General features: G+C 43.6%; 1 protein-coding gene across 1 annotated transcript in view; it reads right to left on the bottom strand.

Moving 5' to 3' along the window:
* The window catches only part of RASSF3 (Ras association domain family member 3), a 73,193-nt gene extending 52,888 nt beyond the window's left edge, over positions 1-20,305 (bottom strand). The window contains exon 1 of the mRNA XM_047065886.1: positions 20,082-20,305. Coding sequence (XP_046921842.1) covers positions 20,082-20,192 — 111 coding nt within the window. The 5' untranslated portion in view covers positions 20,193-20,305. The remainder of the gene's footprint in view (positions 1-20,081) is intronic.
* Positions 20,306-26,541: the final 6,236 nt, after the last annotated feature.

Genomic DNA, 26,541 nt, shown 5'->3' with positions numbered 1-26,541 from the left:
CTTGAATTTATTTCCTAACATCTTTTTGCCATTAATTTTGAGCTATTTGGGGGGCGGCGGGGGGGGGGGGGGTTGGGTCACATCCACATTCTGGTCATCAAAGGCTTTATTCTAAGAAAGTTAATAATACACTGAAATGGTCTAAGAAGTTTGCTTTCACAGTCCATATCCACATCAGGATTTATTTTTCTCTTGTTCCTTCAAATAAATCTTAACCACTTCCAATTCAAGGATGATGACCTCATGCTTCCGATCTCTCTTGCAGGGACCTCTGTCTTGAGCTTCAGAATCCTGATTCTCGTAGCCAGCTGGGTGCTACACAAACGCTCTGTAAATGTGCCTGAAATTGAACTATCCCACCACCTGGCTAGACCTGCCTCTCTTCCTCCTGTGTTCTCCAGTTCCCCAACGGCAGGGCCATCCTCTCAGCTGTCCCCTTCCCCCCCACACACACACCTTTTTCCTCCTCTCTCCCCCCGCTTGGTCAATCAGTCAATCTCAGGAATCAGTCAACCTCAGAAATCCGCACCTCTCCCACTGCAACTGCCCCATTTCAAGCCCCAATGACCGTCACCCAGGTTACCGCAATGGCCTCCCGAACAATACCCCTGCTTCTCTCTAAACTCTTCCATAAACTGCTCTCAGCTCCCAAATCCTAGATCTGACCCTGTTACTTCTCCCTAAGTGGCTCCTCCCCACCCAGGAGATGCAGTCCAAAGTCCTCAGCCTGACAAACAAGGCCCCTTTAGAGCCGGCTTCCTTTCCCAGTCGTTCACCACACCCACCACACCCGCAGGTGTGTCCTTCCCCGACAGCTCCACCCAGGCCACCTGGTCCTCGAGACACACCACAGAGCTCCCCTTCTGCTTCTGTGCCTCCGGCTTTCTCTCCACACAACAGCACTTGCACACGCATACCCACCTGCTTGGTCAGTGCCCAACGGCCAGACTCAAACTTCTAGTCACCCCCCACCCCCCAACCCCGTATCAGGTACAAGTTTACCAGACTTAACCCTGCCCACCTTCTCTAAGAGGACCTACCCGCTTTCTAAGCAGTCCACCACTTCCGGTCCAAACACCACCCCTTCCGCTGCAAAGGCAGCCATTTTCTTGAGGGAACCCTAGTGCCTCACCTGTATCCCCATCCGCCTTCTTTCTACTGAGGTCTCTCATCTAAAAATGATGCCAACACACCAAAGACTCCCTCGCCCCATGGACTCATTTTAGGGCACTATCCTTTGTAAGAGCGAGCAGTTTGCACCCACTTTTCCTGTCTCTTCCACAGCTGTTCAGTCCTCCTCCCTCTGCAGTCCGACTGCCTCTCCAGTTTAACGAAGAGGCTCTCCTCAAGGCCTCCAGAGGCTCCTACTGGCTCAACTTCAGTCCCTGGCCTTTCTGAGTGCCGCACTTGCCCTACTGACCACATGCCTGTTCTTGAGGCGGCCCGTCCCTGGGCTCCCAGAACACCATTCTCCTGGCTTTCTTCACCTCTCAAGTCACTCACTTTGGTTATCTCTGGAGACACACCCTTCTTCTCTGCCTACCCTTTAAATGCAAGGGGCACCTGGAACACTCAGTTGGTTGAACATAGGACTTTGGCTCAGGTCGTGATCTCACCGTTGGTGGGTTTGAGCCCTGTCTGCGGCTCACCACTGCTAGTGGCAGCCTGCTTGGGATTCCTCCACCCCCACCCGCCCTCTCTCTCTCCACCCCTCCCCCACTTGCATGCTTTCTCAAAATAAAGAAACTTATAAGCAAACTTATGAATGAACGAATGCATGCTGGTGTATCCTCCTTGCTTGGGTCCCCCTCCTCCCATGGCTTCAACAAATCCCAGAGCTCTCTCCCCAGATCAGCTATACCGCCAAGAAGCTCAGGGAACACTGACACCCTACCGACAGCTCAAAAAAAATACACCCAGATTCATTCATTCATTATTTATTGACTGCCTGGAGTCAATACACGGTCTGAACTTATCCTCCCTCCCCAATCTCATCTTTCTTCCATATTCCCTTAATTGGCAAGTGATGACATCACCTTCCCAGTCACCCAAGCCAAGAAACCCACAACTCATCCCTGTCCTCGTTCTCACCACCCCCAGTACCCACATCCAGACCTACCCCATCCCAATTCACCAATATCTGCAACCTGGCCCCTCTTCCTCTTCATCCCCACTCTCACTGCCTTCCTTCCACCTCAATAACTGGGCAGCCACGGAGGCCTATCTAGAAGTCACTCCTGCAAGTCCCGATAGCCACAAAGAACAGGTCAGTACTTTGTACGGCTTTTTAGCTTCATGTGTCTACCTTTTGTGGGGGACATAAATTATGCAGCTGGGGAAATCCACTGCTTCACACTTCAGCCCACATTTTCTTTTCTGATCACTAGAATTGTTAAAATCAATCACTGCCTAAATGAATGTAATGCCTATATGCAAATTCAGAGATACTTCAAATAATGTTTAATAACTGTAACATTAAGGGTCTGGAGTCTTGATACTCTGCTTGCCACAAAATGGTAACGCAACATTTTAGTTCACCTAAACCATTTTGACAACACTCATTTTCACAGAGCCTACATTTCAAATTAAAATGAACACAAATGTGAGCAGCTACTAAATGTGCCATCTCTTTGTATTATCGTATCACACATTTTCCAAATCTAAAATGCACCACAGGGGCAGCAGGGTGGCTCAGTTAGTTAAGCCTCAGACTTCGGCTCAGGTCATGATCTCATAGTTCGAGAGTTCGAGCCCCGCATCGGGCTCTGTGCTGACAGCTCAGAGCCTGGAACTTGCTTCAGATTCTGTGTCCCTCTCCCCCTGCCCCTCCCCTGCTCACACTCAGTTTCTCTGTTTCTCAAAAATAAACAAAACATTGAAAAAAAATTTTAATAAATAAGTAAATAAATAAAATGCACCACAGAATTTCAGGGACACTACAATGTGCTTAATGAAAAAAATGGGAGTCGCTACAAAAATAATTTTTTTGTGATTTCCATTCCTAAAAACAAAGCTTCCTATAATTATGTGTTTAAGTATGTTCCTTCTAGCTAATTGCAGAAAACCAGACTCTTCACATTAAAAGGAACCATTCCACCCAGGCCATTCCTTTAGAGATAGTTATGTCTTTCTAAATTATCAATAATCCCTCAAATGTTTAAAAGTCAAATTTTAAAGAATTATCTTTCCCTATGGGGTCTTGCTGAAGTATCTCCTGAAGTCTGTATGAAATTAGAAACAGATGAAAGTTCTAAATAAATTGCTCAGATTGAAAATAATTCTTCTTGGGAATGACAATGTCTCAATTATGAATCAGGTTAATCATCACATTCACGAATCATTCAATATGGCCTCTATAAAGCAAAGATCCCTAGCCCTCAAGACTTTTCATTCTTGTCAGGAAGGCGATACTTAAATATGCCTGTAGCAATCAGAGGACAAGACATTGTTGTAAGAAATGAGCCTTGAACTGGGTATCCATGGATCTGTGAATGGAGAAGCTGAGTAAAGCACTCTACACAGGGTGTGGGCAAGGGGATAGAAGCCTCTGGAAGTCTCACATTTGGATATATTGTATTAGGCAAAAGACTCTGAGGTTTTATAATAGAATTTAAAAGAAACTGATTTGGAACGTTTACCTGGCAAGGGTCAATGCAGACCAACTGGAATACAAGAGACACTGGAAACAAAAGACAACATTTAATCTTCCAAAGGAAATGAATACACTTCCCTCACTCCCAAATGTGAATGCACACCTGCCTGTAAGCACTCGTCCTTCAGTAAGCACGGGGGCTAAATTACCCACACTACCCTAGCATTCTCTGTAAGCACAAGACTCTCCTACATTCACCCTGCCCAGTTTCTTGCTGGTGGGCTCCTTCTTAAATAGTTCTTGACATCATGTTTACAACTCCTGCAATAATTAAGGCTTTCCTTTGGCTTGCATGAAACCCATTCTTGTTGGAACTATATAGGGATGAATTCAATAAACCATCAGGACCCCCTTGATTTCTTACCCAAGACATTCCCTCTTTAGGAAAAGGGATAATTCATATTCTGCTCATATTCCACATATTCTACTCATTTCTCAAACACCCATGACTAACCAATTCACTTAAGTTCAACCCCACCCAACCAGATATGACCTAATGCAGCTATTTCCTAACTAATTCATTTGGCATCGCAATACATTTCATGGAATCCCTTTCAAGCCCTTTATCACCGTTACTTTCCCTCCAGTCAAGAATTCAGCTCTAGAATAAATCAGCCATTAAATTCCAAAGCTACTTCTTTGGAACAAAGTAGAGGCCTTGGACCCAGGTCTCCACATCCCCAGCCCAATATATGTTCCGTTTCGCCTAAATGGCTCACTTTCACATGATACAGAATCTATTACCATTATTTATTTTAGGATTACTCCCCTTGAAAAAAAAAAAAAGAAACATGTTTCACCGCTTTCAACCAACTTATTTTTCTTGATTAGGATTCTGACACAAATCTGACCAAATGAAAACCACATGGTCAATTAACAAATAATGACAGGGCACCGGGCTGGCTCACTCAAAGGAGCATGTGACTCGATTTCAGCATGCGGGGAGTTGGAGCCCCACATTGGGTGTAGACATTACTTAAAAATAAAATCTTTAAAAAACAAATAAAAACAAATAACAATAGACCCCACTTGGTGCCCTGTGCCAAGTACCACACTAGCAATGAACATCTAGTGGTGAACAAGACAGAAATGGCCTGCCCTCATGAAGCTCACAGACAGGATAATCTGGAAGGACTAAAACTAAATTTACTCAAAGCCCCTGATGCATTCAATCAATAATAAGAATGGAATATCGTCTTTCTCCAAAGTATCGGAGTGCTTCATAAACACAATTCATTCATAAGGTAATTTAAACTTGCTGCTTAGATATAAAATGCTCAGATCATCCAGGGTGCCTGGATGGCTCAGTTGGTTGAGAGTGGGACGCTTGATTTCGGCTCAGTTCATGACCCCAGGGTCGTGGGATCAAACCCCACATCAGGTTTCATGCTGAACATGGAGCCTACTTGGGATTCTCTTTCTCCCTCTGCCCCTCGCCCCTCTCCCCAGCTCGTGCTTTCTGTCCAAAAATATTACCAAAAAAAAAAAAAAAAGTTCAGGTCCCCAAATACAAATCACCATTTTGCAGATAAAAAGAGACATACTTGGGGGCGCCTGGGGTGGCTCAGTTAAGCAACCAACTTCAACTCAGGTCATGATCTCGCAGTTGTGAGTTCAAGCCCTGCATCAGGCTCAGAGCCTGTAGCCTGCTCAGATTCTGTGTCTCCCTCTCTCTCTGTCCCTCCCCTGATCACACACTGTCTCTCTGTCGCTCTCTCAAAAATAAACAAACATTAAAAAATGTTTAATGAGGGGCGCCTGGGTGGCGCAGTCGGTTAAGCGTCCGACTTCAGCCAGGTCACGATCTCGCGGTCCGTGAGTTCGAGCCCCGCGTCGGGCTCTGGGCTGATGGCTCAGAGCCTGGAGCCTGTTTCCGATTCTGTGTCTCCCTCTCTCTCTGCCCCTCGCCCGTTCATGCTCTGTCTCTCTCTGTCCCAAAAATAAATAAACGTTGAAAAAAAAAATTAAAAAAAAAAAAGTTTAATGAAAATCAAAATTAAAAAAATATACATGAATGAGATGGGGGAATAAATTCATTTTTCAATAACCATTTATCAAGTATCACCTCCAATACTACCATAGGTTGAGAATTTAAAATCAATTTATAAGACACAATATATGTTAAGAAAACAATTTTATACTAGTCTCTAAACACTAATATTTGCAATTATGTAACAATTCATAACTTGGGAGTACTTTCACACACATTATCTTATATAACCCCTCTAGAATATCTGTTTTAAAGATTAACAAGCTGATACTCAAAAAGTTAAGGAACCTCTTCAAAGCTCCCAGAGCTAGTGAATGACAGATTCAAAATCAAGATGATTTCCCAATTCTAGATCCCTAGACTTTCCCATCATATCACACCATCTTAGAGCTCCTACGAAATTGTTTTTAATGAATAATGCTAATACTACTAGAAATAATAGTCAACATTTATTGACTATGTACTCACATGCTGGATAATGTCCCAAGTCTTTTATATTAACAAGAGAATATTTACGTAGGAGTATCAGTAAAATTTACGGTTCAGCTAAATTTACAATTGAAGTGATTAAAAATATTCACAATGGCATTCAGAATATAAAGCCAGCTTTAGACAACCAATTTATTGTAAGAAACACAACCAAAGGAAGGGGAGGCGGGGGACAGAGAGGGAATGGCAAACCCCAAGAGGCTCACATGGTCTGAAGGAAGAGGTTTCCCACCAGATTCCAAAACCCATGCCAGTTTTATAGAGCATAAATGAACTCTGAAGAGTTAGCCAAACAGATCACGTGACTCACTGAGCTTCTTTAATGCCTGTGTTCAAACTGTGCACAAGCAAAGCTTACTTCCGAACTGTGGATGTGTCCAGCAATGCTCAAACACTGAGTGGGAGACCAGAGGGCTGGGAGCCCAGCCACGGCGCGTGGAAATGGATTCAAAGGACAGCAACACATCCCCTTTGCCATGAGTTACTCAGTTCACATAAATTGCCCCATTCAATTTGATCTCATGAAAACCAGAAACAAGACAGTGACTAAGTCCCTAAACAATGAGCACAAGGCAATTTACACCTTCTGGAGGAAAAAGGGAAGCCCCCCAGGAAGAAGCAAAAATCTGTCACCAGGTCAAGCCAGTAGCCTCCAGCAGAAAACTGCAGCCAGAATCCTGCAGCCAGAGGCAGATAAGAGAGGGAGAACAAAAAGAAGTTGAAAGAAAAAAGGAGAAAAGAGGAAAAGAGGAAAAGAAAAAAGGAGGAGAAAGAAAAAAGGAGGAGAGTTGGTATACACCAACTCTTGAGCAAAAGAACCACATTTTCCTATGTCTGATCTCTCTTTCCACTGGGGTGGCTAACTTTAAGGGGGAAAAAGACATTAGTAAAGACTTTGATAGGTGGCCTCAGGCTTGGTCAGGAGACAACAACTCCTTTGCCAGAAAACAAAAGCACTACAGTGAGACTGAAAGTGGTTTCAAAAAGAAAAAAAAAAAAATTTTTTTTTAAGCCTCCAGCAATGACTAAAGCTTCCTCCTGATCAAGGACATTGAGATTCCCAATTCCTTTTGGTCAATAAATACAAGGAGACGCACCTAATTACCTTTCATTCTTTGGCTTCAACTCTCCCAGGCACGGTCAGTTCTCCATTCAGCCCAAAACTCAAATGAAATACATGACCATATGTGGAAGAACCTTTTAAAAATAAAAGGTAATTTTTTTTTAATTGCTAATACTTATTACTGTTTATATGTGCCAGGCATGCTGCTACTTTACAGATGAGGAAATCGAGGCTCAAAGAGGTGCAAGGACTTGCCCAAGATAACGGTGGGCAGATTTAAACCCAGGCTGCCTTACACAGCTGCTTATTATTAATCAAGGACACACATCCTTTTAGCCCATAACAAAATCCAGTTCCCCCTCTCTTTTTTTTTCTTTTAATAGCCCTCACCAGAAAAGATCAAGATCCACTGTTAATTAAAACTGTTCAGGGGCGCCTGGGTGACTCAGTCAGTTAAGCATCCCACTTCGGCTCAGGTCATGATCTCACTATGAGTTCAAGCCTATGAGTTCAAGCCCCACGTCCGGCTCTGTGTTGACAGCTCGGAGCCTGGAGCCTGCTTCGGATTCTGTGTCTCCCTCTCTCTCTGCCCCTCCCCTGCTCTCACTCTCTCTCTCAAAAATAAACATTAAAAATAAAATTTAAAAAAACTGTTCAGAAGTACCTCCAGTGTGAATGAATTTTACGCTGATTTGCTGATTTGGGTGCTGTATTTGCCTTTTTGAAAGGTATTACTTTCCCCTACATAACCTACCTCCAGTCCCCTGCACCAAATGGCAGGAATAATTGCACTCTGGGTACAGTTCATAGAGCAAATTTCTCTAGCACAGATCAGCAGGACAGCCAAGAATCAAACCCCACACCTCAGCACAGTACATCACCACCACACTCCTTCCCCCCACCCCCACCCCCAGGGCACCACGAGGGCCTGGTCATTAGAGAAAGCAAGAAAGCAATTTTCAAACTTCAGAAAGATCTGAAAGGGCAGTGACTCTCCCCCAAAGGAAAACTGGCAAGAAAAAGCTATCCACGAGCCTGTTTAAACAAACAGAAACAGACCTTAAATGGACAAAAGTGATATTATTGTTTCTTTAAACCACCTACATAATATTTACATTTTCCCATAGCTGAGAAATCACGGACTACAGTCAAATACCTCTGAATTCACCTCCGCAGTGCCATTAAAACCTGGATCTGGTGAAGGTCTAAACCAATAAAACTTCTGTTGGTTTAATTTCTCATTTCCAAGTTCCACTGAAATTAAAGTCCAAATAAATCAACTGAATGTTAATTCTCTTGGAAAGCTCCATTAACTATAAAACACGATGGAATGTTAAACTTCATTTTTAGTACTGCTATTTTTTCCCTATGTAATGCATACAGCTTTTTTATATTTTCATAAAAGTTTTTGGTTTTTGTTTTGCTGCTCAAGAACTGTATCAGATACACATAAATTTCTAGGACTTCACTGGCGAAGTATCAAAAAAATATTCCTCGAAACAAGCATTTGTAGGAAATTTTCAGAGTAAACTTGTTTGAGTTGCCCAAGAATATGAGGATTAAGGCGGCTTCATAATCCATCTGAAGTCAGAAATAATTATTTCCGTCTCTTTAAAAGATTCACTTAATTAAAATATTATGAATGAAGAAAAAATTAAATGAGGACAAACTACGGGTTCATCAGATTATAAGAGATTAAGCCAAAATTTTCATCACAGGCAAGCCTTTAGAAGGATGCCCGATTCTATCTAACTGCAATGTTTCAACAAAAGACAGTAGGCCAATAAGTAAACAGTATAAAAATCCTTTTTGGTAGGTGGGTTTTTTTTGTTTTGTTTTGTTTTTTTTAGCAGTTTGTCCTGCAATCCTTTTTTGCAAAATCTGGTCTGTTTATAAAACTTAGGTTCCTCTGAATTCTCCCGGGGGCTTGGAAGACTCACACTAAATGTACTGAAACTCAAAGATAAACGGCCACCTTCAGTCACTTTCTTTTTTTTTTTTAACATGCTTAGTAAAAGGCACATCGTCCAGCTCCCACCCTCTGTATTCCACAGTGTATTCACAGGACACTGATGCTTTCTTAGTAATGCCTTTCCTGTGTCATAATTATAGGAGTAAAGTGGGTTTTTTTTTTTTTTTTTTTTTGCTTGGAGTTTCAGAGTGATGTCAGCCTGAGACAGACTCTAAAGGATTTCAAAATGCCAGAATATGTAATGTCCTTTTGGTACAAACAGAGTAAGTCAAAAAATAACCTGGAGTTTAGCTGACCACAAAAAAGGGGAACCATCTCCCCCGCTAAACATGCACACGACTCAAGAACAGAACTCTTGTGAGATTTCCGGCCTGCCTAACAAATGGTCAAAGGCCATGAACAATGCTCACACCAAGAGGAAGATCTACTTAGAAGTACAGAAACATATTAAATTTACTGTTAAAGGAATGCAAGTTAAATAACAATGAGTTACTCTTTGTCCTCAGAGTCACATGCTCTACTGACTGTGCCGGCCAGGCACCCCACTTTTCCCTCTATTTTAACGACGATGCCCAGTGGAGCTAAGGGCACAATGAAACTAGTTAAAAATACAGCCTTCAGGAGCACGTAGGTGGCTCAGTCAGTTAAGCATCCGACTCCGGCTCAGGTCATTATCTCACAGTTCATGGGTTCAAGTCCCCATCTGGCTCTGTGCTGACAGCTCAGAACCTGGAGCCTCCTTTGGATTCTGTGTCTCCCTCGCTCTCTGCCCCTCCCCTGTTCACGCTCTGTGTCTCTGTCTCTCTCAAAAACAAACATTTCAAAAAACGTATCTTAAAATTTTTTAAAAATTTACCATATGATTCAGCAATGCCACTTCTGGGTATATACCTGAAAGAATTGAGATTCACCTAAGACAGATCTGTGTACCCATGTTCCTTGCAGCATTACTCACCATAGCCAAGAGTTAGACGCACCCAACTAGTCACTGACTGATTAATGGATAAACAAAATGTGGTACATACATGGAATGCAGTATTCAGACTTGAAGGAAATGCTAACACATGCTACAGATGGATGAACCTTAAGGACATTACGCTGAGTGAAATAAGCCAGTCACAAAAAGACAAATATTGTAGGATTTCACTTACAGGAGATATCCAGAACAGTCAAACCCATAGAAACAGAAATAGAATGCTGACTGCCAGGAGTGTGGTGGGGAGAGGGTTGCACTTTAATGGGGACAGAGTTTCAGTTTCCAAGATGAAAAAGTTCTGGCAATTGGAGACATAACAATGTAAATATACTTAACACTAGATGGCAAATTTTAGGTGTATCTTACCACAATTTTTTTAAAAGTCAGGACAAAACAATTATATGTATGTAAAAGGACAAATGAGGGGTGCCTGGCTGGCTCAGTCAGTTAAGCATGGGACTCTTGATCTTGGGGTCATAAATTCGAGCCCTACGTTGGGTGTAGGGATTACTTAAAAAAATAAGACAAATGAAAAAAACTAGAAAACAGTTCTGCAAAATAATATTCGAATTAGGATATTGACCTGAACTTAGATAATGGACCATTTTCCCCTCAAAGTATATGATGCGATTTTTACAGCACTCTTATTATCAAAAAAATTGGGGGGGGGGGCAACTGGGTGGCTCAGGTGGTTAAGCATCCGACTTCGACCCAGGTCATGGTCTCATGGCTGTAAGTATGAGCCCCATGTCGGGCTCTGTGCTGACAGCTCAGAGCCCAGAGCTTGCTTCACATTCTATCTGTGTCTCCCTCTCTCTCCACCCCTCCCCCACTCGTTCTTTCTCTCTCTCTCAAAAATAAACAAATATTAAAAATTCTGGAAAAAAAGATTTTTAAACATACTGCCCCAGCTACCAATAAAACCTTAATATCCTTTGAGTAAAAATGCCATGCCTATGATAAAGTACTTTCCTCACATATACAAAACAACCATGGAGCCAGATCTTGAACTAAGACCTTGCTCTTTACCATGGACGAGAAATGACGTATACAGACTACCAACTCAACTTTTTAAAAGATTTTAAGTAATCTCTACACCCAAAGTGGGGTTCAAACTTAGAGTCATACAACCCTGAGATCAAGAACCACATGCTCTATCCCCCCGAGCTAGCCAAGTGCCCTAAGACTCTGAACTCAACTTCTAAAGTAAGAGCAGGTTTCTATCTGTTTTGTTCATCAAAACCCTAGCACCAGTCTATCACATTGCGAACATTCCATGAACACTTGGGAATGAACGTAGAAAACTACCTTCACAATCTTAACACACACAAACATTGCCTGACCTGCATTAATTTCATGAAAAAGTTTGCTGATTGCATTCTAAACCTCTTAAGTCCAGATCTTCTAAATCTATTCTTCTGGTCTCCAATTCCCAGATTCATCCTTCTTCCTGCTCTAATTATCTCACTTTCCTTAGCATCTGAAAAAAGAACTGAGTGCTACAATATAATTAGTAAATTATTCTTAGCTGACTGAATCACGTAGCAGCAGTTAGCAATTACAGTCCATAAAATGTGTATTACTCTTGCTGTTTTAATACCCTATGAAATAATGAGCTCCATTCTCTTTAAATTCAAGGCAGGGTTGCAGTTTGAATGCCATTAGGACAGTTTTTATCCTATCAGCTCATAGGTCAGAAAAAAGGGAAGTTCCCCACACAAAAGTTTCACAACCTCAAAATGCTGGTATGCATGACCCTCGATAGGCTGAGAAGAACTATTCCCAACAGTAAAGGGCAAGTTCCCCTTCACAAAGAAAAATCTTCTCAGGGCACCTGGCTGGCAACCCATCCATCCATGTGCAGAGGATGGAGATCGAAACCCCCGGCAAGAGTTAGCAGCTTTGCTTTAGCAGATAGCATTGCCCAGCAGAAACAGAATGTGAGCCACATACAGAATTCTAAATTTTCTAGTAGCCAAGTTAAAAAACAAACAGGTAATAATTTCATTTAACTCAGCATATCCCAAATATTCAGCATATAACCAATATTAAACAATCATTGTTTACATTTTATATTCTCTTCCCTTGGTCTTAGAAATCAGTGTATATTTCATACCTCCAGCACCTCTAAGTTCAGGTCAGAAACATTTCAAGTGCTCAAGAGTCACATGTGGTAACTACTGTATTACAGTACAGTTTTAGAATGATGACCACTTCTATTCACAACATTTTTATGTGCATATCACATCTTGATCATTTTTTTATGGGCTCTGACATCCTTCCCACTGCATATCTGGCCCTGTCCTTTAAAAAAATAACAAGTTAGGGGCGCCTGGGTGGCTCAGTCAGTTAAGTGTCTAACTCTTGATTTCAGCTCAGGTCATGATCTCATGGTTTGTGAGACTGAGCCCCAAGCATGAAGCCCACTTAAGATTCTCTGCCTTTCTCTCCCTTTGCCTCTCCCTGACTCATTCTCTCTCTTTCGTTAAAAAAAAAAAAAAAAAAAAATAGACATTCTAACTTTTGGGGCATCTGGGTGGCTCAAGTCAGTTAAGCATCCGACTCTTGATTTCAGCTCAGGTCATGATCTCAGGGTTCGTGGGATCAAGCCCCACATCAGGCTCTGTGCTATTAGCAGAGGGATTCTCTCTCTCTCTTTCTTTCTGCCCCACCCCCCTCTCAAAAATAAACTTTAAAAAATAATGATAATAACAAGTAAACAAAACCATTTCACTAGCCACTGACAACCAAACCAGAACTATTAAGAAAAACCTGAAAAACTAACACTATTTGGGAGAGTTTGATCAACTCTGGTTAGTGTTATTAATATGAACTCTGTTTAATGCACTTCATATCCTTGAGGATGATAATGTTTCTGTTGGAACACAATCATCTACAGCTTCTGGACAGATGTCAACAGGAAAATGTGGCTTGTCTTACAGAGATACACTTCTCCGTAAGCCTTTCCATCTAAACTGATGTACAGCTTTACCACACTTTACACAATACAAGTGTTCTTAAAAAACTGTCAACAGGTACAAGTTTCCTTTACACTAAAGGGATAAGCTCTTTAAAGAAAAATTAGAGAGCTGTTCTATTTGGTAAGCTTTTAAAAAATATTACTCAATGGAGGCACCTGAGTGGCTCAGTCGGTTGAGCATCCAACTTGACTTTGGCTTAGGTCATGATCCCAGGGTCATAGGATTGAGCCCCACATCAGGCTCTGCACTGAGCATGGAGCCTGCTTGAGATTCTCTCTCCCTTTGCCCGCTCCCCTGCTTGCGTGTGCTCTCTCTCCAAAAATACATACACACATACATAAAATAAACACTTAAAAATAAATAAAACCTTAAATAAAGGCAAAACAAAGTAGGCATCCCTCACCTCTTAAGCCCTCTGCTCCTTCCCTTCATAGCAAAAATAAATTGTTGGCGAAATAAATTCAATAAATGTTGAATGAATGAATAATGGGCTTTCTTAAAATAAGGGGGAAATATATAGTGAGTTATACCTAAACCAGTAATAACACTGATTACCAATATCATTTATTGTTAAATGACTATTAACGTGTAATATGCTTTTAGAAACTTTTGGTCCAGCTGGGAGAGGAGGAAAAATTCTGTATACTTGTGTATAAAGGAAAAGTCACAGTACCAAGGACTGGAACTTCCATCCAAAATCAGTAGGTTTTCCATAAAAGACTCTTAAAAACTGAGAACAATCTGAGGGTTGATGGGGGAGGGGGGGATGGGTATTGAGGAGGGCACCTGTTGGGATGAGCACTGGGTGTCGTATGGAAACCAATTTGACAATAAATTTCATATTTAAAAAAAATCAGTAGGTTTTCATTCCTTCAAAAACTAAGTACGGGGCATTTATTTATGTGCTGGGTCAACATGGTAGTCTCTGTCCTCATTAAACTAAATAGAACAACAAAATTATAATTTTTGCTATGAAAGGAAAGAGCAGAGGGCTGTAAGAGGAGAGGTTGCCTACTTCGGAGTGGTGATTCTGGAAGACTTTTCTGAGGGGACGGAGAAGGGAGGGAAGCAATCCCAGGCCAAGGTTCTGTGATGGCAAATCACACGACTCCAGAAAGGAAGTGAAGACTAGTATGACCAGAGTCCTAGTTACATGCAGTTATTTAAAAGTTGTTGCAGAGGAGCCTGAGGTGGCTCAGTCAGTTAAGCGTCCGACTCTTGATTTCAGCTCAGGTCGTGATCTCATAGTTCAAGAGTTCAAACCCCGCATCAGGCTCTGTGCTGGCAGTGTGGAGCCTGCTTGGGATTCTCTCTCTCTTCCTCTCCTCTGCCCCTCCCTGGCTCTCATTTTCTAAATAAAATAAATAAATAAAAATAAAAATAAAATAAACAAACATTAAAAGTTGCTGCATCAGGGGCGCCTGGGTGGCTCAGTCCATTAAGCATCCAGTCATGATCTTCAGCTCAGGTCATGATCTCACAGTTGGGGAGTTCAAGCCCCTCATCAGGCTCTCTGCTGTCAGCACAGAGCCCGCTTGGGATCCTCTGTCTCCCTCTCAGTCTGTCCCTCCTCCACTCACACTCTCACTCCCAAAAATAAATAAGCATTTAAATAAATAAACAAACAAAAGTTGTTACATCCGAAAGTGAACAAGAAGCAGGGCCTCGTCACATAGCTAATGCTTATTCAGTATTAAACCTCTTACTAGGCACTGTGCACAGCTCTTCAATGAGACAAAGATACCAACAGGTGAATTTAGCCAAGATACAGTATATAAAAGCAGCTCCTTCCCAGGCATCTATCTCCTGTCCTCTACTGTCTTTTCACCAGCACTTCTGAACAAGGGCCCCAACTAGATAATGGCCTCAAGCCAAATCAGAAGCGAAAAGCAAGCCTCAAACAGGGGCCTTTATCAAAGGACAGCTACTTCTGTGGGCAGCTGGGGGTGAGCAAGAGCTGATGCTCATGGCTAAGAATTGGGGCCCACACCACATGAAAAAGTACTTGGTCTGCCTCGTGTTTTTTTCCTCCCAGAAAATGAATGTTTACAGTATGACATGCGTGGACTGCCAAAGGAAGTCTGAAAAGAATAAGCACATTATTGGATATTTTTAGCTTTTCTTTTCATGAATGTTTTCTGTCACTGCTTTCCAAATAATCCCAAATCTTTGCAAGTTAGCCAGAAGAAGAAACGGGGAAGAGAATGTATTTTCATAGAAGAGGTGACTAATGTTCTCTTGAAATTGAGTTAAAGGAATGTGTCTTTGTGAGTCCTGTTCACACAAACACAAAATTCCAATGGATTAATACGTACTGTGTAAGGACAGGACACAGCAAACACGGAAACGAAACGTGCAAATCACCCCGCACCAGGCAAAAGGGCCGGTAGGAATACTTACGTTTGACAATATAGGGATTAAAAATCCGTGTAGAAAGGCAATACAGTCAAAATACTTTTGAGGTTGTAAACCATTATTCTTTTATCCCCAGTGACCTACCGCCAAAGCTTCTAATGGAAACACTGAAGAAAAACAGTGTGCCTCATTACTGCTGATTCTAACGATGTGACACAGAACCAAACAAGCCAGAAAAAACTTTATACTAAGGAGAGAACCCATAGGGCAAACTTGAGCCCTGTTATATGGGGTCTCACAGGCTTGCCTTATTAAACAATTTTTCAGGGTAACTTCTTTTAGAAGTGTGAGTGGTTCAGAGACAATTTTTTAAGTTTAAGACTTCTTGACTATTCTGCTAGAGCAAAAACAGGGTCTCCTTTCCTTATTCCTATTGAACTACCAAAGGCCCAGAAAGAAAAGTAGTTACCTTAGCTGGGGGTAAGATATGCTCCAATAGATTACATTAAGAATTATGAACACTGTAATGAAGATATATGCAGAATGGGGGGCGGGTCCCCAACATTTTAAGAAACTCCTAAATTATAGATGTCCATATGTGCGACAAGAAAACTGAACTTTAATTTTTTTTTTTTTTTTGGCTGAGAATTAACAAAAAAGGAAAGTTTGTGGGCCCTTCGGTGAATCCCTTAACAAGGCCTTACCTTTCATTAATTCTCCAGGGGGGTTCTGGGGAGAATCATAAAATAGGATGCATTTGAAAACCTGTAAAGAGCCGAGTACTATGAGGGCCCCTGGCTGGCTCAGTCGGTTATGCTTCTGACCCTTGATTTCAGCTCAGGTCATGATCTCATGATCCATGGGATGAAGCCCTGTAGAGCCTTTTAGGATTCTCCCTCCCTCCCTTCCACCCCTCTCCCCCGTGTCTGTCTGTCTCTCTCTAATAAATAAACTTAAAAAGAGCCAATTATTATCAAACCAGGAAAGGAGTCACATAACTAATATTCACTGAGCAACCACTGTGTATCAGGTACCAATGGAGACCCCAGACATACAACAATACACAGGACATCCAAACTGCCACAAAAAGGCCATGTGTTCATTCCTGTTTATATCCTCCAGACAGGTTTTTCAGTCTTTTGCTTTTTTTAAAGAGGGTACCAACATAATATAAGAAAGAAAACAGTAACATTTTCTTTATATCCATAAGATTTTTGTTTTTGTTGGAGATAGAAGTTGGGCTATATTCCTTTGCCTGGCAAGAGAAGAAAAGAAATTCCTCACTCCCCTCCCCCTTTTTCTCCATCCTGAATTTACCACAAACATCTTGCTTTCTCTGGATATTTTCAAGAGTCCTAGAAACCATATCTTCCTGGCTTTTTCACCAGGTGGTTCAGCACCAAAAAAAAAAAAAAAAACCAAAAACAAAAACCCACAATTACCATTATCAATAACAAAGCCTATGGCAACATCTCTCTTTGCACCTCTCTAAAGAAAGGATAAATTTTAATTTCACTTTCACACTTTGTCAGATATGCTTATCTTATTCTTCTAATCACCAACATAATAAAATGAAAAAGGTGGGGTGCCTAGCTGACTCAGTTAATATAGCAAGCGACTCTTGATCTCAGGGTCATGAGTTCAAGCCCCACATTGGGCACAGAGATTCCTTAAAATAATAAGATAATAAAATGACAAAGGCTTATCTATCATCTAACCATAGGCAAAACAAATGTTCTATATTTAGAGTGCCTTTCTTTAGAAGTTTTACTTCTTTGCGGCGCCTGGCTGGCTCAGTCGGTTTAACACCAACTTTGGCTCAAGTCATGATCTCACAGTTCGTGGGTTCAAGTCCCGTGTCGGACTCTGTGCTGGCAGCTCAGAGCCTGGGGCTGCTTCAGATTCTGTCCCTCTCTCTCTGTCCCTCCTCTCCTTGCACTCTCTCAAAAACAAATAAACATTAAAAATTTTTAAAAAGGGGGCGCCCGGGTGACTCAGTCGGTTGAGCGTCCGACTTCGTTCGGCTCAGGTCATGATCTCACAGTTTGTGAGTTCGAGCCCCACATGGCCTGCTTCGGATTCTGTGTCTCCCTCTCTCTCTGCCCCTTTCCTGCTCATGCTCTGTCCCTCTCTCTCTCTCAAAAAGAAATAAACATTAAAAGAATTTTTTAAATAAATAAATAAATAAATAAATAAATAAAATTTAAAAAAAAAGTTTTACTTCTTTAACTCGCAAATCCTATCAGGAATTTAACACACTCCTTCAGGCACTTTAACCAAAATGCCCACAAAAATTCAGTTGGAAAAACTTTTTCCACCTGGCAAGTAAGTTCCAGAAGTCAGCGCCTTCCATGTGTTATGTTAGAAGGGGAAGTACACAGGCAATAAGGCTTCAGAATATACAGAACAGGATCTTCAAGCAAAGAACTAGGTCTTACTGTCCCGGTTTTCAGCACAATACTAATGAATGTCAGACTAATTCTAAATGCTAAATAAGTATTAAACAATACGAACGCTAGATCAACAAGCAGAAACACTGTAAACCCAGAGAAAAAGAGAGGCTTTTACTTTCTAAAGCACTGAAACATTCTCACACTATTCTAACCTGGATAATCTGGCCCTTGGGAAGGAGCATCGCATACCTGGAGAACCTGAGAACCAGCAAGTTTTCTGGAGATCAAGAGCCGCCTCTGGAATGGACATCAACCCAGCACAACCACCACTGTCAAATTCTAGTGAAAGTTGTCAAGCAGTGACAGCAATGTAAGTGGCAGGAGAAAATACAAAGAGAAGAGAAACAAAGGAGAGATCAAGAAAGAAAGAAGAGCCAAGCGAAAGAAAGAAGCATAAGGAAAAGCAATTAATTCTTCCCTCAAAGACAGAAGAACAGTGTTTCTGCCTTCTAAACTTCACAGCAAACGCATGCCATTAAAATACGCTCTATTGAAAAAGAAGGATCAATTGCTATTAACTCCATGTGGACCCCCCCACTCCAAAATTCAAATGATGAGCCCTAAACGTGACAGGATTTGGAGGTGGGGATCTGTGGGAGGCAATGAGGCCAGGAGGGTGGCCCCCAAGATGAGAGGCCCCCTTATAAGAGGAAGAAAGCTAGCCCTTTCTCCACCTGAGGTCCCAGCAAGAGGTCGGCTGTCTCCCAGCCAGGAAGCCCAAGCCAAGAAGGGGTCTTCACCAGAACCCCACCATGCACCCAGATCCACCTCCAGCCTCCAGAACTGTGAGAAATATTCGTGTTTAAGTCACCTAGTTTACTGTATTTGTTACAGCAGCCTGAGCTAAGCCATCGCTCAAAGTGACTAGTAAATAGTGCAACCCTAAGCCTTAGAAACAATAAAGAAGGCGGACTGCCGCCCCAGGACTTCACTTAGGATTACCTGCTTACTGAATAAGGGCACTTGACTTCACTCTTGCCCTTCACCATCCCCTCTCCCCCTCCTTCTGGTTTGGGGGTTAAGAGGCTGAGAAGACTAGAACTTCCGAATCTGGAAATCTGACCTCAGAAAGTGGTTAAGTAAACTTAAAAGGTCTGGCAAGGAAACCCTGACACATTACTCCGTCCTCACCCCTCCCATAACTCCTCTTCCGGCCCTGAACGATTTTCCTTGCCTCTAGTCTCCAGGACTGTCTAATAGCAAAGTTTGGGGAGCGCCTGATGTTATTTAAGGGCAACAAATTTGTTCCATTACAGCCTTCACTAATCTGATGTGGGCACGGCTTGGTTGGCGGGGCTCCCTGGTGTGGTTCCCAGGGCCAGGAGGCCGCAAGTTCACGCTCCAGACTGAGAAGTCCACCCCAAGTGGCCCGTTTCGAGAAAGCCTCCCTGAATAACACGGTCACGGTCGGCGAAACCGGCCCAAGTTCCCTTCCCATCTTTTCCAGAGTCCTACTTCCCACGGCATGCTTCCTCCAAAAAAGGAAGAAACCGGCCTAAGGCTCAGCTCTCGCCGGCTGGTATTTACCTAGCACCGGAACTTGTTTGCAAAACACTGGAGGCACTCACAAACTTGACTTTGCAGGAAACGCACAACCTTGCCTCCCGCAACCAAGATCTAGTGAGCGCCTTCTATAGTCCCCACCCCCACCACCAAAGTCCCGGACCCGGAAGGTAGGGGAAGCCAGGTCACCACCGCCACCCCTGGCTATTACACGGTGCCCAAGCCACTCAGTGCCCACTGACCCGACTCACAGTGAGGGCCGGGGCCAGGACCCGACCACGGACTGCTGGGGCGCAGAGGAAACGCCGGGATGGGCGAGGGACGCCTCCACGCTCAGAACTGCTTGCCCGCAGCCTGAAGCTGGGCCGCAGAGGCCATCTGGCGCGGAAGGCAGGAGACGGCCCCCGGTCTCCTGCCCTTCCTCCTCTTTCCCTAGTCCTGGCCGCTCTCCGCGCGCGCACGTCCGCACGCCCATGTGCACGAGCTCCAGGCACGACCCTGGGATCCCAAAGGGCAGGAGCCCCTTCTCGGCCGCCCCCTCCTCCTTCCCAGCCGGCATCCCCAGCGAGCCTCGCAGGCACACGTGGATTCAGGGACCCCGGGAGCGATGGGCGCGGGCTGCGGCGCCCACGGCGCGTGCCACTCACTTGCTGGCCGGCGCGGGGCTTGCCCTGGGGCGCTCTCCTGAAAAAGGAGGTCCTGGCGGTGAAGAAGAAGTCCTCGGAGTCCTCCTCCAGGCTGCTGTAGCCGCTGCTCATGCTGCTGGTCCCGTCGCGCGTGGGCCGCCTCCCCCGGGTGCAGGCGGCCAGGCAGGGGGTACCGCGCCCGCCCGCCCCGCGAGGTTCCAGGCGCGCGGCCCGAGCCGCCCGCGGGCCGTCCAGCTGCAGCTGCGGCCGCCGCTCACTCCGGCCGTCCCGGCCCCTCCCGCCGCCTCCCCGCCAGGCTCCGGGCGCGGCTTTAGCCTCCGAGAGCCTTACGACCCCGCCTCCCGGGGCCCCGCCCACTCCCGGGTGCCCCTCCCCGGGAGGCTGGGGACTGTGCCCACGCGGTCGGGGCACTCGGCGCGTGGCCGCAGGTGGGGGTGGTGCAGCCCGCCCTCCCTGGCGCCTGCTCTATCCCGGAGGTGTCTGTGCCACCTAGAACGTCCGCTTCGGCGACTGCGTCTGGCCGGGCTGTGCTCGGGGTCGCTTCCCCAAGCTCCCGGAAACTGCCAAGTCCTCCGTGATCCGGCTACCCGCCCCCCACTCCGCTAGCTCGGGCTTTGGGGAGGACCCGGGCAGAGCAGGGAACTGTCTCCGCCCTGCTTGCCCCTCCCGGGGTCCAGGGGGCGGCAGTAGAGATTGTCCAACGGAGGAGCCCCCAGACCGTCGGGCCTCCGGCACCCCTTTCGCCGCGTCCTCAACCCCGCATCTCGCCCCAGCAGGAGGGTTAAAAGTTAGCGGAGATGAGTGGGGAGGTAACAACTGGGTAGTTTATTCAAATGAAAACATCCTTTCTGGTAATTCAGTTGAGTTTCGGTCTTTCCTTCCCGCCTTCTCTCTAGCGAAGGTTCATTCGCCTAGGATGACCAAAGAACGGCCAAGGTCGTTATGATCTTAGAGGCCACTTGGTGAAGGGGGTGGGGGTGAATTAGTTCGAGTGCTTATTCATTAAACGTGTGTTTTAGACCTCCCTTCCGACAATCCTACAAAGGCGTGGTTTCAGTGATGGGGTTCAGGGAATTCTATTCACCTCCTACAAAAAAAAAAAAAAAATCCCTATTTTCTGAAACCCTTCCAGTCAATTAATCCTCTTTTAGAATGCAAAATTTTCCTTCAAGCCACCTGTGGGTACCATTTACACCTTGGTGTTAGTTAACTGATTTAAGTCATACTAGCTTCCGTGCTGACATCTTGACTGAAAGGAGGTTGTGAGGCTTCACCACTGCCTCAAAGCAGTGGTAACCAGGCTTTAAGAGAGGTTTTATGAGGAGAGAAAGAGAAGGGTTAGAAAAGAGAATCTTCACCCATTATCGCTAAACTCTCTTGCATTACCTCCTTTCAATCCTGAAAACAACTGTATAAGATAGTTAGCACTTACTTATGTTCATTTCATACCCAGAGCAGCTGAGGTTTAAAGAGGAAAGTAGCTGTGGATGGTAGGGCGGGGGCCATTCCGATCTGCTTTCTGTTTATCTCAAAGTCTGCAGAGACCCTTCTAGATTGGCTTGGTCCCCAGTCAGCTGTGCTTCTTTGTGCACTAGTGGAGGGGAGAGCTGGCTCTTGAGTCAGCCTACCCGCAGGCAAAAGGAAGGCTTGCAAACCCTCTCCACTTTCAGGCTTACACATCCAGCTTGCAAAGTTGTGCGTTACCCCAAGTGATTCACAACTGCAAGAGGCAGGCCTCAGAGTTACAGCCCATCTTAAAGATCCTGCAACATTAAAGCCTTCTTCCTGGCCACACAGCTACTGAATAATTAGAAACCAGGAATTCTAACTCCCTGCTGTTTTACCCAGACTAAACTGATCTGCTGGTGCCATGCACGTAAACTAATGTCAGAGAATGAGACAATTTACTTACTTTATGATAGATTTGTGTTACCTGGTTTCTGTTATTACATGAACGTAATCTTTATTATTAAATACTTCCAATTGAAGAGTAATGTGTAGGTTAAAGAATTGAAATAACTTGTTTTATTATGGGTGGGAAGAGGGAAATAACCCCAACCTGAACTAATTAAAGTTTCAGAATACTTGGAAGAAAAATATTAAAAGGAAAAATACACTTAAGTGTTTTATGACCCACCATACCATAAAAGGGATTTTTTCATGGTATTAAAGTTCCAAAGGACTAAATTTTTATATCCGTCAGCACACCATCAGAATCAGTTATAACAAAAAGGCATAATTGAATAATGAAGTAGAAGCACTGCTTTTAAACAACATAAAGTAGGGGCGTCTGGGTGGCTCAGTTGATTGAACGTCCAACTCTTTTTTTTTTTTTTTAATGTTTATTTATTTTTGAGACAGAGAGAGACAGAGCATGAACAGGGGAGGGGCAGAGAGAGAGGGAGACACAGAATCTGAAACGGGCTCCAGGCGCTGAGCTGTCAGCACAGAGCCTGACGCGGGGCTCGAACTCACAGACCGTGAGATCATGACCCGAGCTGAAGTCGGACGTTTAACCGACTGAGCCACCCAGGCGCCCCTGAACGTCCAACTCTTGATTTGGCTCAGGTCATGATCCAAGCCAGGGTCATGGGATAGAGCCCTGTATCATGCTCTGTGCTTGCTGAGCATGCAGTTGGCTTGAGAGCCTCTCTCTCTCTCCCCCTCTCTCCCTCTCTCTCAATCCCCCCCCCCCCGACCCATGAGCTCTCTCTCCCTCAAAATAAAATAAAATTTTAAAATTTTAAATAAAAACAACAGGAGCGCCTGGGTGGCTCAGTCAGTTAAGCCTCTGACTTCGGCTCGGGTCATGATCTCACAGTTCCTGAGTCCAAGACCTGCATCGGGCTCTATGCTGACAGCTCAGAGCCTGGAGCCTGCTTCGGATTCTGTGTCTCCCTAGCTCTCTGCCCCTCCCCCACTCACCCTCTGTCTCTCTCTCTCAAAAGTAAATACACGTTAAAAAACAATTTAAAAATTTTAAGAAAATAAAATAAAAACAACAAAAAGTAAAAAACATGAAGGAAGGAAGAATTGGCATTCTACTTCCTAAAAGCACCATAATAATCATATTTCTAAATTTTTCTGATAGTATTTTTTTTTTATTTTTTTTTCAAAGTTTATTTATTTTTGGGACAGAAAGAGACAGAGCATGAACGGGGGAGGGGCAGAGAGAGAGGGAGACACAGAATCGGAAACAGGCTCCAGGCTCTGAGCCATCATCCCAGAGCCTGAGGCGGGGCTCGAACTCACGGACCGCGAGATCGTGACCTGGCTGAAGTCGGACGCTTAACCGACTGCGCCACCCAGGCGCCAGTATTCTTGATAAAATAATATTAAAATTTGGCTCATGAAATTAGTATTTGTAAAAATTCAAAATGTCACATTAAGCAACTAGCATTTAAAATTCAAGGAAGGAGGTGGAATAAATGTATGCAACTAAGTTCAGTTTTGAAAGAACTTACTGTCAAACACAATAGGATTTGTAAGTGGACTCCATTACCATAAATGTTCCAGTGATACAGAGCCTAATGATTTAAATTTATAGCCTAGTAACCTTTTATTTCCATATTAAATGAGGAATATATTTAAAACTGAATAACTAAATGCAAAAACTATAAATACACACAAAATGTTTTATAATTGTAATCATCCTGTGCATCAAATCATTTTCCTTGAATCAATGTAAAAGGAGCAGCTATAGTAACAGTTTAACTCTTCTTGTTCGCCCAATAAACCCCTCCAGAAGAAGGATGCCTGGCTGGCTCAGCCAGGAGAGCATGTGACTCTTGATTTCAGTGTTGTGAGTTTAAGCCCCACACTTGGGTTAGAACTTACTTTAAAAAAACAAAAAAAAACAAAACAAAACAAAACAAAAACAAAAGGAGAAAAATAATCCTATAAGTATGATTATAAATCAAAAGTTTAAATCATTATTCAGATACTTTAAGCACTATATATCCACAAATAGTAGAAACTCAGATATAATCAATGTAGGGGGAAAAAAAAAAACGTTTTAAGCACATCTCACCTTTTAACCAAATACATTTAAAAGTAAAATCTTTCGGGGCGCCTGGGTGGCGCAGTCGGTTAAGCGTCCGACTTCAGCCAGGTCACGATCTCACGGTCCGGGAGTTCGAGCCCCGCGTCAGGCTCTGGGCTGATGGCTCAGAGCCTGGAGCCTGTTTCCGATTCTGTGTCTCCCTCTCTCTCTGCCCCTCCCCTGTTCATGCTCTGTCTCTCTCTGTCCCAAAAATAAATAAATGTTGAAAAATAAAATAAAATAAAAGTAAAATCTTTCTTTCAAGGGGTGCCTGGGTGGCTCAGTCAGTTAAGCTTCTGACTTTGGCTCAGGTCATGATCTCACAGTTTATGAGTTCAGGCCCTACGTCAGGCTCTGTGCTGACAGCTCAGAGCCTGGAGCCTGCTTCTGATTCTATGTCTCCATCTCTCTCTTCCCCTACCCCACTCGCATTCTGTCTCTGTCTCAAAAATAAATAAACATTAAAAAAAAGTTAAAAAAAAAAAAAAAGCAAAATCTTTCTTCTGTTGGGTACCAGGGTGGCTCAGTTGATTGAGCATCTGACTCTCAATTTTGGCTCAAGTCATGATCTCACAGTTCCTGGAATCAAGCCCTACGTAGGGCCTATGCTGACAGTGCAGAGGCTACTTGGGATTCTCCCTCTTTCTCTGCCCCTCTCCCTCACTCATTCTTTCTCTCTCTCAAAATAAATAAATAAACTTAAAAAAATGTTCTCTCTCTCTGCACCCCCAGCTCTCTCCCCTGCTCCCAATTCCTCTCTCTCTCAAAAAAAAAAAGGCACAAAAGTACATTTTTTCTTTTGTCAACTTGTCCTAATAAAACGAGGAAAAAAATTATAGATTTGACTGTGCAAATTTGGAAATATTTTCAACACACACACAATGGTAAAGACAAAGAAAAAACGGAGGGAAATATTTGCCATATAACTGATACCCTTACAATACAAAGAGCTCATACAAATCAATGAAATTGACATGACAATGACATGACATAAGCAAAAACATGACAATAAGTTTATAAAAAGAAAAATAGAAGTAACTTATCAGTCACGTATACATTAAAACATTCACTCAGTCAACAAATATGTATTGAGCACATACTATCTGTCAAAGGCTGACCTCAACAGAAAGGGTGCACCGTTGGACAAAACAGACAAAAATCTTTGTCCTCATAGAGCATATGTTTCAGTGTGGGCTAGAGGGATACGGGAAACAAAGAAGACAATTATATAGTATGTTCGAAGGTAATAATTACTCTCACATAAATCATGGAAGAAAGATAAAGAATGTTTAATACAGACTTGCTGTTTAAGCTCTCCCTGAGAAAGTCACTTTTCAGCAAAGACGTGTAGGAGGTAAGGGAGCTATCCAGGCAGATATCCCCAGGAAAGCATTCCAGGCAGAGAGAGCAGCAAGTACAAAGGCCCTGAGGAGGAAGTGTGCTGCCATATTTGAATATGAGCAAAGAAGCCAGTGTGTCTGAGGTGGGTGAGTGGAAGAGAAAGTAGGAGAAATTTTGGTACAAAAAGTAACAGGGTCGGAAAGCTTACTGTTCCTATAATGCCATGAAAGCACTTATGGGAGCTTTGAGTTTGATCTTTACTCTGACATAACTACTGGAGATTTTGAGCAAAGGAATGGCATGATTTGGCTTACTTTTTTAAAGGACTCCTTTGGCTTCTGGGTAGAGAATAAAATGCTAAGCCTTATGAAAACTCAAGCAAATGAAAACAAGGGACATTTTCCACCAATGAAATTGGCAAAGGTTTTGTTTTTATTTTTTGTGGGCTTTTTTGGTATTTTTCTTTTTATTTTAAGTAAGCTCTATGCCCCAGGGGGCATTGGGGTGGCTCAGTCTGTTGAGAGCTGTACTTCAGCTCAGGTCATGAAGTGAGTTTAAGCCCCACATCAGGCTCACTGCTGTCAGCCAAGAGCCCACTTCACATCCTCTGGCCCCCTCTCTCTCTGTTCCCACCCCCCCCCCCACACCCTGCCATGCTCTCTTCCTCAAAAGAAATTTTTTTAAGTAAGTTCTACACCCCACATGGTGCTTGAACTCATGACTCAGGACCCCCAAGATCTAGTTGCTTACTCTACTGACTGAGCCAACTACACACCCCTGAAATTGACAAGTTTTTGGGTTTTTTTTTTGAGAGAGAGACAGAGTGCACATGCACCTGTGCTTGAGTGGAGGTGGGGCAGAGGGAGAGGGAGAGAAGAGGGAGAGAGAGAATCCCAAGCAGTTCTCCATGCTCAGCACAGAGCCTGATTCTGAGCTTGATCTCACAACTGTGAGATCATGACCTGAGCAGAAATCAAGAGTCAGATGCTTTTTTTTTTTTTAATGTTTATTTTTGACAGAGAGAGACACAGAGCATGAGCAGGGGAGGGGCAGAGAGAGAGGGAGACACAGAATCCG

This window comes from Lynx rufus, unplaced genomic scaffold, assembly GCF_022079265.1.
Source record: "Lynx rufus isolate CCGP_SWC_20201006 ecotype Redwood Valley unplaced genomic scaffold, mLynRuf1.p SCAF_7, whole genome shotgun sequence".
Lineage (NCBI taxonomy): Eukaryota > Metazoa > Chordata > Mammalia > Carnivora > Felidae > Lynx > Lynx rufus.
This window is presented reverse-complemented; position numbering and strand designations above follow the sequence as displayed.